This window comes from Rattus norvegicus, chromosome 1, assembly GCF_036323735.1.
Source record: "Rattus norvegicus strain BN/NHsdMcwi chromosome 1, GRCr8, whole genome shotgun sequence".
NCBI classification, from domain to species: Eukaryota; Metazoa; Chordata; class Mammalia; order Rodentia; family Muridae; genus Rattus; species Rattus norvegicus.
This window is the reverse complement of record NC_086019.1, coordinates 104483551-104496401: the sequence shown is the minus strand read 5'-3', so window position 1 is coordinate 104496401 and position 12851 is coordinate 104483551. Positions and strand designations below refer to the sequence as shown.

General features: G+C 54.7%; 1 protein-coding gene across 2 annotated transcripts; it reads left to right on the top strand.

The window, feature by feature from the left end:
- Positions 1–240: 240 nt before the first annotated feature.
- On the top strand, positions 241–12849 carry Ptov1 (PTOV1, extended AT-hook containing adaptor protein). 2 transcript variants are annotated; one of them, XR_350313.5, is made up of 13 exons: positions 241–6579; positions 8426–8563; positions 8661–8743; positions 8819–8876; positions 9016–9123; positions 10283–10438; positions 10950–11039; positions 11116–11189; positions 11278–11335; positions 11460–11564; positions 12188–12385; positions 12472–12537; positions 12721–12849. XR_350313.5 is itself a non-coding variant. In NM_001008304.1 (12 exons), exons 1-12 carry the CDS (start codon positions 6409–6411, stop codon positions 12481–12483), a joined length of 1251 nt encoding a protein of 416 aa, NP_001008305.1. In that variant the 5' UTR covers positions 6301–6408; the 3' UTR covers positions 12484–12847. The 2 variants fall into 2 exon arrangements, 1 of the variants encoding a protein (NP_001008305.1); NM_001008304.1 differs by having other exon boundaries at positions 6301–6579; positions 12472–12847.
- Positions 12850–12851: the final 2 nt, after the last annotated feature.

The window sequence follows — 12851 nt, the reverse complement described above, 5'->3', positions numbered from 1 at the left end:
GTGTGACAGCCTGGCCCCTGCTAGCGGGTTCACTTCTACCCCTGCCCTGGGGCCTGGCTGGGAGGGGCTAGGAGGCCTCTTATCCCATGAGGCCCCGCCCCTGGGTGATTCTCAGAAAGTAAAAGAGGACTAGGGCACCAGGTGCAGCTGAAGACGTGAAGGCAAGGTGATGTGGCCATGCAGCCAGTGTGTGCCCATGGCTCCAAGACACTGGGTGCTAGGGATTGTGGCGAACCTGGAGAGTGCGTCCCCCACCTGGTGGCCTTCAAACCAAAACTACCACACACACTGAGGACCAAACAAAATCTGCTGTGGGTCTCATGAGGCCATTAGGCCACCATTTTGCTACCTCTGGAAAGAGACTCTAGAACCAGGACACAGCCTCAATGGGAACCCATACATGAGTAGGCAGGGACGGGGGAGATGGTTGAGGCAGGCAGGTTTTCTGAAGAGGAACTAAGTCATCAACAAGAGGAGAGACATCATTTTGTATGTAGACCAGGCAGAAGTTCTAGGGAAATGTGGGTTTGTCCTCAAAACAAGTTAAGAATGGTTATGGTGTGCTGGAGAAAAGGCTTGGCTGTTAAAGAGTAGGTACTGCTCTTACAGAGGACTCAGGTTCAGTTCCCAGAACCCACATCTCAGACTCACAAACACCTGTAACCAGTTCTGGAGGAACAGACTCTGGCCTCCCAGGACACCTGCACACACACACAGGAAAAGAATGGTGGCGCCTCCTCCACAGGCTGGCCTCCCATGCTCGCCTTCTCCTGTGTCAACATTCCCTGACCCAGAACTCTATAAAGGTTGTAGCACCCCACACAGGAGAGCAGGGGATTGTGGTCCCTGACTGAAACAACACTCTTCAAGCAAACCAAGGCCAAATTTCACAACACAAACCAGTTTGTTTAGACTGGTAGCCAACCTGGGAAGGGGGGCCTGGTAGAAGAGCCTTGTGGGGTGCTTGGTTTGTTTGGAAGTGATCTCATTGTGTATGTAGGCCAGGCTGACCTCAAACTCAGACCTCTTCCCTCCATTGCCTCCTGAGTGTCCAGTAGAGCAGATGTAGTGGCACACGCCTTTAATCCTGGTTTGTGAGGCAGAGGAAGGCACATCTCTGATTTTGAGACCTGCCAGGTCTACAGATCAAGTTCCAAGACAGCCAGGGCTACAAAGAGAAGCCCTGGCTTGAAAACAGATTTAAAAAGAAGAAGGCATGTTAGGTCTGTGGTGCTGTCCTAATTCCTGCAGCCAGCAGATTCAGGCAAGACCAGTCTATACAGTTCCAGGCCAGCCAAGGAGGCCCTGTCTCAAAAGCAAAAGAAGAAAAAAGGTATTTGAGGAATGTGTGTTTTAACACACACCGAGTCTCTAAAACAAGTTTTTCCTTCGTCAGAAAAGTCTTGAGTTGCCGAAAGTGCTGATAAAATTCTTAAAAAAAAAAAAAAAAAGGTCAAAGTGACAGCCTCTCCAGATAGTGGTGGCAAATCCTTTAATCCCAGTGTTCAGGAGACAAAGGCAGGCAGATCTATGTGAGTTTGAAGCTAGCCTGGTCTGCATAGCACAGGCTACCCAGGACAGTCAGTGCTACACAGAGAAAGCCTGTCTTGGGGGTGGGGAAGGAGGACAGAAAAAAAAAATGTGATGGCCTCCTCTTCTCTTACTTTCTCTTACCCAAACAACCAGTCAGGCCTCAGGCTAGGAGTGTGACTTAATGTAGAACCCCTGCCTAGGGTCCTCCAGTGAGGAGCTGAAGGCATGGCCGTACAGTTTGAACTGCTTGTACAAGGTCTTCACTTCAGCAGGCCCACATTAAGATATGGGGAAGTGGGTAACATAACTGTCAAGTTCATGGCTCTGGAGGCGCTTGGGGGGTATTATTATTTATTGGTTTTTGTTTTTCGAGAAAGGAGAAAGGGTTTCTCTCTGGCCTGGCTATTCTAGAATTTGATCTGTAAACCAAGCTGGCCTCAAACTTAGAAATCCTCTGCCTCCCAAGTGCTGTGATTAAAGGTATGTGCCACCACCACTTGCAATTACTTCTTTTCTAAGAAAAGAAAATTAAAATATAAGCTGATGCTGACCAGGCACCAGCTCTCCCTCCAGTGGAGCCAGCTCTAGGCGTATCTATGAAAGGCCAGCTTCGCTCTCCTTCCCAGGAGCTGCGGTAGGCTGTAGAGATGGTCACCCCATCTCAGACTAGCAGGCGTATTTCCTCCACAAGGGTATGTGTAAGGCATGGTTTGAGGACACCAGCCCCACCGGGGACGGGGGCTGTGGAAGGGACAGTGGCGTGGCCAGAAGCAGCACATGACTCCTGTCAGTCACAGTCAGCTCAAGGTGGAAGACCATCATGCTGAGAGTCTCCTGCGTAGTCTTTTGTTTGCCATTGTGGTTTTTTTTTTTTTTTTTTTTTTTTTGCCTGTGTGCCAAGATGCACGTGGAGGTCAGAGGACTCCAGGAGATCCAATGCTGGCCCTCAGGCCTGGAAGCCAGCATCTTTAATAGCCAGCCCCCCTGCAGAGCCCAGAAGACTTTAATGAGGAGTCAGGTCTCACGCTGAATAAAGGGAAACTGAGCTGGGCTTGGTGCTGCTGGCTTGTAGTTACACTTGGAGGGATGAGATCTTGTCTTAAAGGAACAGAAGAATGAGACCTGTGAGGACCTAGTCTCCCTAGGTCTTTGTTCTAGGGTTTTGATTAGAACAGCAAGGCTGGTTAGGAATCCTGAAGTCTGGAGCTGGGGAGCTGAGGAGATTGAGCCCAGGGTTTTCTTCTCAGTGCTGCTCTCAAGGGGTGCTCGAACACAGGTTATTGACGGAGCCCCGGGTGCCTACACCACCTCACTTCTGGTGGGGTCTCTAAACACCTGTTGGTCATCTGGCCTTAATCCAGGCTGTGCTCTGTGGGCCAGGCCTGGCTTTGCTCCTTGTTACTCGTGGCCATTGCTACATGGACAGAACGACCCAGTTTGTTTACACATAACACACATTTGTGATCTTGTTTACTCGCCCATGCGGGACCGTACAATTTCCATGGCAGGACCCCATTTTCTTTTGAGACAGTCGAATGCAGTCGGAACTCTCTGTAGCAGAGGACAACCTTAAACTAATCCTCCTGCCTTCATTCCTCAAGTGCTGGGATTAGAAGCGTGCACAACCATGTCTGGTCATGTGGTGCTCACATTGAACTAAGTCCTCCCTGATCCTGTTTTGTGTGGTCAGAAGGCAACTTCTGAGACTCCCAATGTTTCAGGAACTCTGACTCAGGTCACTTCACACTTGGGCAGCAAGTTCTCTTTTTTTTTTTTTTTTTTTTTGGGTTCTTTTTTTCGGAGCTGGGGACCGAACCCAGGGCCTTGTGCTTCCTAGGTAAGCGCTCTACCACTGAGCTAAATCCCCAGCCCGCAAGTTCTCTTTCGTTCTGCTGAGTTACCTCACTGCATGCTCTCTGCCTTTGCCTGTCATTTGAGTTTGGGTTTCTCCGGGTACCTCTCTCTGGCTACCCTGGAACTCTCTCTGTAGACCAGTCCAGCCTGGAACTCAGAGATTTCCCCTCCCTCTGCCTCCTGTGCCACTGTGGTGCTCTCCTCTGCTACTTTGTGGGCTCTTCCTTTAACCTTTCTCCATCCTTTCTCTTCCACCTTTTCATCCCCTTAGCACGATAGGAGAGATAAAAGGATAGAAAAGGAAAAAGATCCCCAAATACAGTTATAGGTCGTAAAGGGATTAGCATGACATCTTTAGAGTACTTCCTGCTCATTAGGCACAGGTTAAGTTCCTTGGGGCAGGTTTGATCTTTGCTATCAGGAAATCTAACCTCTTTGCTCTTTGCATAGGACTACTTTACAGACTGCAACCAACAACCCACTCTGCCTCTCTGGGTTCTAGCATTTACAGACCCTCTGAAAAGTCACCAGAGTTCCAAACATCACACAATCACAGAAACTATGTGCACATGGCAAAACCGTGCCCCTGCTAGAGTAGGAAGCGGATCCTAGTCAGCTGCTGTGAACAGTCTGAAGCAGCCCCACATCCCACACCTGGGTTTAGAACAAACACATAGTCTTATAGTAGTGTTAAAAAGAAACAAAACAAAACTCCAGAATTGTAACTACACCATCACACCTGGTTTCCCTTGCTTTCTTAACAATTTATTCATGTATATATCAATGTCTTCAGACACACCAGAAGATGGCATTTGATCCGATTACAAATGGTTGTGAGCCACCATGTGGTTGCTGGGAATTGAACTCAGGACCTCTTGCAAGAGCAGTCAGTGTTCTGAACTGCTGAGCCATCTCTCCAGCCCCTTACCTTGCTTTCTTTAAATGTTTCCTTTATGTTTGTGGGTGTTTTGCCTGTATGTATGTCTGTATGTGCTTGGTACCTGTAGAGGCCAAAGAGGGCATCTGGTCCGTTGGAACCAGAACTGTACGTATTTGTGAAGCTGCCACGTGGGCACTGGGACTCCAACTCTGATCCTCTGGAAGAGCAGTCAGTGCTCTTAACTGCTGAGCTGTCTCTCCAGCTCCTCCCTTTTTTTGAGACAGTCTCTCAAATGTATAGCCCTGGCCGTCCACAAACTTGCAAGGATTATAAAAATCACTAGTGGGTCTGAAGGTGTTGGTACATGCTTTTTAATTCCAGCACTTGGGAGGCAGAAGCAGGTGGATCTCTGTGAGTTCAAGGCCAGCCTGGTCTACAGAGCAAGTTCTAGGACAGCCAGAATTAACTCCATTTGCAGCCATCCTGCTCTCCTAGCCTTGGGCTCTGCCTGAATTAGTAACTATTGGTGCTGTTGAGACACTCACTCTCGTGTAGTCCAGGCTGGCTTCACTCTCACTGGCTTGCTGAGGATGACCTGAACTACTGACCCTTTTCCCTTGCCTTTTAATTAATGCAGAGTGCCACTACTCCTAGATTCTCCCCAAGTCAGCTGCTCAATCAGGTTTGGAGCTCACTTTGCAGTGCAAGCAGACTCTGAATTTATGAGCACATGTGCCAGAGGACGTGTGGGGGGCCCAGGGACCACTTTGTAAGGGTTGGTTTGCTCCTCCCACCATGTGGTGTAGGGAGAGCAAACCCAGGTTGTCAGGTTTGATGGCAGACAAGGACTTTTCCCAGCTGAGCCCTCTTGCTGCTCACCTCCCGGTTTACCTTTTTTTTTTTTTTTGGTTCTTTTTTTTTTCGGAGCTGGGACCGAACCCAGGTCCTTGCGCTTCCTAGGCAAGCACTCTACCACTGAGCTAAATCCCCAACCCCCCCCCCTTTTTTAAATCAATTATAAAACATGAGGTTTTAAAAAGCCAGCCTACAGCTCAGGACATTGCTCCAGTTGACTGGCATCATAGCTTGTGGTGTGCTGACAGGGGCCTGATATAATTTGGTCAAAGTAGTGTATGAATCAGCCAGGAAGATGTTTACTAGTTTAAAAGGCGGCGGGAGAGAACTTCTAGCATGCAAGAGGCTATAAATTCAAACCTCAGTACCCTATATATAGCTCGAGAGCCAAGTGTGGTAGTGCACACGCTAATAAAGGTGAAGACAGGAGGGTAGGAGTTCGAGGTCGACCTGGGTACATAAGCTAGGTTTTGAGTAGACACAACGCCACTAACACTGAGCTCAGGTAATCTAAGGCTGAATAACAGCACAGGTAAGAAACAAACTGAAGCAAGAAATACCACTGTACAGCCCTTTCAGATCAAGAACGTGATCTGGAAGAAGCAATTGCTGGAAGGCACAAGGGACAGTGGGCAGAGCCTGGACAAATAGGCTCGCAGCTACGCCTGGCCTCTAGGTCACGCCCAGGCAGCGAGCGGCCCGCTGGAAGTTGTAGTCTTTTAGCTACCTTGCCACGTCACCGCCTCCAAGACGCAAGAACTCCTGGGTTCCTACATCTACCCCTCAGTCTGGTGGTAGGTTCCGTCGCACCACCCATTATCCTGTCTACCGCCTTCTGTCCCTCCAGCGGTGAGGACTTGGTATTGTCTCACCAGCCCGAACTCTGAAAAACAGTTTCTTGTCATTTCCAACTCTAAAATCCTCCCTCTCCGACCTTCTTGGTTCGCTCCAGCCACACCCCCTACAGTCCTCGATCCCGGTTTGTCAGCGCTGGCTCCCCAGCTCCATAGTCTGTTGGTTAGCGCCGGCTCCTCCTCTCCCCGGCGTTGGTCCCGGCTCTCCCTCTTCTTCCACGTTGGTAGGCGCCAGCCCCCCCCGCATCCCCCCCTGCTTCGCGTTGGTTGGCGCCGGGCTCCCCTGTTCCCTGCAGTGGTTCGGCCGCGGCGACCCCTCAGCGGCGCGTCCCCCGCCGCGGTCCCGCTCCGCTTCTCCCCGAAGCCGCGCGCCCGCGCCTGTCGGTCGGCGGACCCGCAGCTCCCCGTGAGGCCCACGGCCTCCTGCTCGCCATGGTCCGCCCGCGCCGTGCCCCGCACCGCTCCGGCGCCGGGGGCCCCCTCGGAGGTCGTGGCCGGCCACCGCGGCCCCTGGTCGTCCGCGCCGTGCGCTCACGCTCCTGGCCTGCTGGCCCTCGAGGCCCGCAGCCGCCGCGGATCCGGGCCCGTTCGGCCCCTCCCATGGTGAGTCCCACGGCCTGTTTCCAGAGCCTTCCACGCACGCCCCGCCCCGCTATCCCTCCCCTGGCGGGTGCCTTTGTCCGCGGCGCCCACGGGCCTCCCGCGGGAGGGCGCACCCCGGGGTCCGAGATCAGTCCTTGGTCGGCTCTGGGCGCTCCCCTTTGTTGCGCGGCGGGCTGGGCGGGGGGCGGGGTACGGAGGCGGGGCGGGTTCGAATTACTGCTGACTGCGCGGCCCGCTGCACACGCGCGCGGGGGGCGCCTGGGGTGCACGCTTGTTTTTCCAATTGCAAAGTTGGTCCTTGGCCTCCGGGTCTGGAAATTCGCGAGGCGGCCGGCGGAAGAGCCCGGCGCATACACGCGCGTCCAGCTGTTGCTCGCGGGGGCGTTGTCCCCCGGGCCAGATGGCAACTGTGGACAGTCCCTCTATTTGCATACCTGCCCGCCCCGCAGCGAGCCCAGACCTTAAGCCTTAAGGTAAAACTTAAGGTAAACATTCAGCGCAGTAGATTCGTGGGGCCGTCACCTTTTTGTCCACTCAATAAACGTGCGCGCACTTTCTAGAAACATTGAGGCTTTCTTGGGGCAACAAAACTGCCCATTGTGATGGTTGACTCGTGGCCACACCTGCGCATGCTTCACCAGCCTTAAGCTTTTCTCTGTCGTGGCTCTGTCCGCTTCAGACTTATGACGACGTTGCTCTCAGGAGCTGAGGTGGGTCTGCTTCTTGGATCACCTGAGGAACGCAGACACACCCCTCGCTGTAGCACAACCCAGGCTCGAAGTTTTCCTTTGGTGTTCGTAGTTGCTCCTCGGATCCTCAGATGTGTCCCTTTCCCACAAATGTGACTTGGCTTTGCCATGCCGTGCGCAGCAAATCAGGCATGCGTAGACACGAACTTAACTTCAGAGCGGTGCTTGTTCTTAGTGTGTTCCCTTGCTGTTGTGGGCACACAGGTGTTTGGGGTGCAGGCAAACACACGTCGTAAGCATCTTAATGGTTATCCCCCATCCCACACTTGAATAGTTTTGGACTTTGTTTAGGTTCCTAGGTGTGTTTGCCTGATTTTCACTTAGGCCCGACTGTGTGGTAGTGTACATGCTGACACATTTGGCCACTTGTAGTGTCTCAAGGCACACCCAGACCTGTGTGCCCATTTGCTGTAGTCCTGAGGACTTGGGTCTGCAGGATTATGTTCATCATGACGGGCCCTCAGCTGTGTTAACTGAAGACCTAGGCTGTTTTGCTACCTAAGTCACAGGGAGAGCACTTTCTGGTTTGTCATCATGCAGAGTATAAAGGCCTCATGAGCTTAGCAGTGAGCAGCAGAGGTGCTGGTGACTATGAGAAGGGTCTCCGGCCTGAAGGCACACATGGGTCTGTCTGGTTTAAGGACTGGCCCAGGAGCCTGGTTTTTTGGAAAGGTTTTGGCTGAAAAGAGTTCAGCTTGCACCCTGGGGGTGTGGGGAGAGGAGAGATGTGGCCATGCTGGGCACCATTGCTCAGCATTCATTCAGATCAAATGTTTTGGTATGGGGCTGACTCTGGGCTTCCTTAGAGCCCCCACTTTCCTCCGGGGTGCTCTTTGTATTTGGTTCCTGGCTTCTGCCACCTTGGAGTTCTCAGGGAAGGCCATCCTTTGTGTGAGGCTCCCCTTAGGGGTGACAGTGGCCTTAGGGTGGCTCTGAGTACTGGGGATGCTGGCCACAGCTTTCTGACAGATCGGTCCAAAGGTCAGGCTTTGAGCTCTGGACTGCTGGGGAAGGGGTCGGGACCTGAGGCTGGCCCCTCCAGGATGTGTGGGATGGTCTGTTCTTGGATGCCCTAAGACTTCTCCCCTCTGCTACAGGAAGGTGCTCGAGTCTTTGGGGCCCTGGGGCCGATCGGGCCCTCCTCTCCTGGGCTGACTCTTGGGGGACTCGCAGTGAATGAGCACCGGCTCAGCAACAAACTGCTGGCCTGGAGTGGCGTGCTGGAGTGGCAGGAGGTGAGCCCGGCTGTGCCCACCCAGATCCCTGAGCAGGTGGAGGGGACGGGTGGCCCAGGCACTTGGCTGAGCCCCCTGCCCCACCTCCTGCCCGCAGAAGCGTAGACCCTTCTCGGACTCCGCCGCAAAGCTGAAGCGCACCCTGCCCTGCCAGGCCTATGTGAACCAGGGCGAGAACCTGTGAGTGTGGGAGTGGGCAGAGCCTGGGGCGGCCTAGGATGCCGGGAATGGCTTCTGATGCACCCCCTACTGCAGGGAGACGGACCAGTGGCCCCAGAAGCTGATCATGCAGCTCATCCCACAACAGCTGCTGGTGAGATTAGTGGGGCTATGACCCCCAGACCCTGGCCCCACCCGTGTAACCCAAGCCCTGCCCCCAGAACCATACTTCTACCCCAGAACCTCCTCACACTTGCCTCACCCTGATCAGTGGCCCCGCTTGTCATCCACAGACCACACTGGGCCCCCTGTTCCGAAACTCTCAGCTGGCCCAGTTCCACTTCACCAACAGAGACTGTGACTCCCTCAAGGGCCTCTGCCGCATCATGGGCAATGGCTTCGTGAGTGGGAGTGGGGGGCAGTGGGGTGGGACCTCATTCTGCCCTATAATGGGAGTCTTCCCGTGCCTCCTGGGTGGTGCTATAATGCAGCAGGCGCATGAGCCTGTGGGTTGGCCAGGGTGCATGCTGCTCCTATCTCCTGCCTCTGACGTGGAGCCCAGCAGGTTTTGCTTCTCAAGGCCCAGTGTGTGGGGTGGTGGTGTCGTCTGGTGGCCAACCTCTACTGCTGTGGACCCAGTTTGAGGTCACTGGACTGCAGCAGGTGGCGGTACAGGGTGAGAGGAAGTCACCAGCCCATGCATGCCGAGGATTGGACTCCAGACTCAACCCCAGTTCTGCCTTAGGCTGCTCTACTCCTACTTGGCCACCTCCAAGGATTTGTCCCTTTTCTGGGCCCCACAGACTGGGGCATGGCGTGGCTGCAACCTTGTGCCAGCAGCAGCTCTTCTGGAGTAGTGTCCCAGAGCTGGGCCCAGGGTCTGGAGAATTAGTCCAAAGGCTGGCCAGCTAGGAATGGGTTCTTCTATGTCCTGGCACAGGACGGGACAGCCTACAGATACTGTCTTCCTGTTGAAGGACTGGCACCTTAGCTAGTGTTCCGTAGTCATGGCTACATAGCTGTCCCTATGCATGTGTCCTATAGATGGTGAAACTGGGATGCTAAGTGGCTTCCCTTGGGTGCCTGGCCTACCACCTGCTCTTTAAACATTTAAGGGTTTTGTGTTTTTTTTTTTTTTAATGGTGTGTGTATGTGTATCGTGTGTGCCTGGTGTTGCAGAGACCAGAAGAGGCCCTCAGAGATCCCATGGGACCGAATGCCATTGAGGTCCTGAAGTGCCCTGTGGGTGCTGGGAACCAGACCTTGGTCCAAACAAGAGCAGTCGGTCCTCACTCCTGAGCCTTTGCTCCAGCCCCCTGCACCCACTCTAAGCCAGCAGCAGGGCTGGGGTTGGTAGAGAAGGAGGGACACAGCCATACACGGCCAGTGCCTCACACTGGTCCCTGCCCTCTAAAGTCATCAGGTGCTTAGGTGGCAAAGAGTAGTTCACCTGCCCTGGGGAAAGCCTGGGTTGTGTTTTGGTGAGTCCGGGCCTCCCCAGGCAGGTAAGATGTTGAGTGTGGAGGGCCAGGCGCCTGACCTGCAGCCCTGTCCCCACAGGCGGGCTGCATGCTCTTCCCCCACATTTCTCCTTGCGAGGTGCGTGTGCTCATGCTCCTGTACTCGTCTAAGAAGAAGATCTTCATGGGCCTCATCCCCTACGACCAGAGTGGCTTCGTCAATGCCATACGGCAGGTCATCACCACCCGCAAGCAGGTGTGCCAGCTGGGGGTAGCCTGGTCCTGGTCCTGCACTGGTAGAGCAGCTACATCTGACCGGTGTGGAGTGTGACGTCAAGGCGGAGTCAGGAGCGCAGGAGAGCTGTGATGAGGCAGTCAGTGCCGTACCCAGAAGGGCTTGAGGGGAAGCATAGCTGTATAGGCTTCCAAGAGGCTCAACTAGAGGGTGAGGCCTAGTTGTAGAGTCCTCTGCAGTGCAGGAGTGGGGTGGCAGGTTTGGCAAGAGGCCCAAAGTCTCTGGAGGGTGACCATGCATCCTGGCATCTGACTGTCAAGTTGATGGCATCCTCAGAAGCCTGCTATTTGCTTAGGTAGCTATGGTCCTCTGTACCACCCAGGGGCTAAGACTTGCCTTGGGAGCACAGAGTGTTGGCAGTGAGGATGGGACCAGTTTTCTGCCTGCTGGGCTCTGAAATCATGGCTGCAGCCAGCTAATGGGGGAATGTGAGTTAGAATTGTTAACAGCATGGTGGTTTCCCAACCCACAGGCTGTGGGCCCTGGAGGGGTGCACTCTGGACCTGTTCAGATTGTCAACAACAAATTCTTGGCATGGAGTGGAGTCATGGAGTGGCAAGAGGTGAGCTGCGGGGGCTGAGTGGGCTGCTGGCCCTAAGCTGCCCTCCCCTGAAGTGCCCTCTCACTCTGCCCCAAAGCCCAGGCCTGAGCCCAACAGCCGGTCCAAGCGGTGGCTGCCATCCCACGTCTATGTGAACCAAGGAGAGATCCTGTGAGTGTGGGGTGCTGGGTGGGCACATTTGCAGTGCAGGCCTCTGAGGGAGGACTTCCCGCCTGATGCCTGCTGTCCTGTGTGGCAGGAGAACGGATCAGTGGCCTCGGAGGCTCTTCATGCAGCTCATTCCACAGCAGTTGCTGGTGAGGGTTCAGGGGATGCCAGGCTGGGGGTGGGTCGAAGACCCTGTGGTGGGCTGGTGCAGAGTGCAGCCTGGTTTTCACAGCAAGCTAGGCTTCCGTAAAGTAGCCCTTGGCCTTCCCACAGACCACCCTCGTGCCACTGTTCCGGAACTCACGCCTGGTACAGTTCCACTTCACTAAGGACATGGAGACTCTGAAGAGCCTGTGCCGGATCATGGACAATGGCTTCGTGAGTGGAGGGCAGCAGCCAAAGAGACAGACTAATGCAGCTGCTTGTGGAAGCTGTGGTGGGGCCTCTGCCTCTGCCACACTGATGCAGATAGGATTGCACCCCGTTATACACCAGGGCCCCCTAGGTGTCTGCATGTGCAGTCCCACCCAGTCCTCGTGCCGACTCTGGCCTCCACTGGAGGACTGAGGCAGCAGGCTTGGAGACGGTGTACCAGATAGGCCCCCCAGCTAGAGAGGGTCCTGCCCCAGTTGGACCACTAACCAACGCCTATGGTCCAGCTTGGCCCAGAATTCCCAGGGAACTTGGGAGGCCTGGAGCCCCCAAGATCCACATCTACCAGCTCTGGGGCTTCGGTTTCCCTGTAAGTAGCTAAACCCCGAGCTGGAACTAGTGAGGGACCTCAGGACCCTGGGGAGCCACAGTTATTGACAGTTAAACAGGGTCTGGTCTCCAGTGTAGAGGAGGAGGCTTGCCCAGGGTGGTGTCAGGCCTGGAGGCCTTAACTGGGGTGCCCTGGACCTCTGGGACCTGCCATTAAGAGGCCAGTAGTCTTGGGTTCAGCTGTTCCCCAAGGGGCTGGCTGGCTTATGGCTGAGGTCCTGACTGGGGCCTGCTATTAGGCGGGCTGCGTGCACTTCTCCTATAAGGCCTCGTGCGAGGTTCGCGTGCTCATGCTCCTGTACTCCTCGGAGAAGAAGATCTTCATTGGCCTCATCCCGCATGACCAGAGCAACTTTGTCAATGGTATCCGTCGTGTCATTGCCAACCAGCAGCAGGTCCTGCAGCGAAGCCTGGAGCAGGAGCAGCAGCAGCGAGGGGTGAGGCTGGCTCTACCATTCACACCTCACTGGGCCCTGCTCCTGGGTATCCATTTCTGAAACCTCCCTGGCTTCTTCCTCTGCAGATGGGTGGCTAGTGGACTCCTAGGCTGGGCAGGTCACAGTCCCAGACGAGGCCCCAGTGGAGACTGGTGAGCGGCACTTGTGTTTGTGGGAAGCAGCAGGGTGACCCTGGCCTTAGACCTGCTGCATGAGTCACTGCCTCCTGTTACCAATATCCCTGGCAAGGAATGGGTGCCAGGGCCACAGCTTAAGTACTGGGGGGGCAGGGGGCAGTTTCACTAGTAGAAGCCACCCCTCCTACTGCCTCCCAGGTCAGATGCTTCTGAGCAGGGGCTCCTGGGGACTGTACCTGCCCAGCAACCTGGAGGACAGCGTCCTGAGGTCTCCCAAGGATGGTCCTTGCCCCTGTATGTTTCCCTAATAAAGCCTTTTAACCCACATG

Bases quoted from the DNA above. Each gene is read 5' to 3' on its own strand.
- Ptov1 (NM_001008304.1), top strand. From the start codon at position 6,409: ATGGTCCGCCCGCGCCGTGCCCCGCACCGCTCCGGCGCCGGGGGCCCC. The intron at 6,580-8,425 runs GTGAGTCCCACG...CCTCTGCTACAG, and splicing joins CCCGTTCGGCCCCTCCCATG to GAAGGTGCTCGAGTCTTTGG. The intron at 11,190-11,277 runs GTGAGTGTGGGG...CCTGTGTGGCAG, and splicing joins GTGAACCAAGGAGAGATCCT to GAGAACGGATCAGTGGCCTC.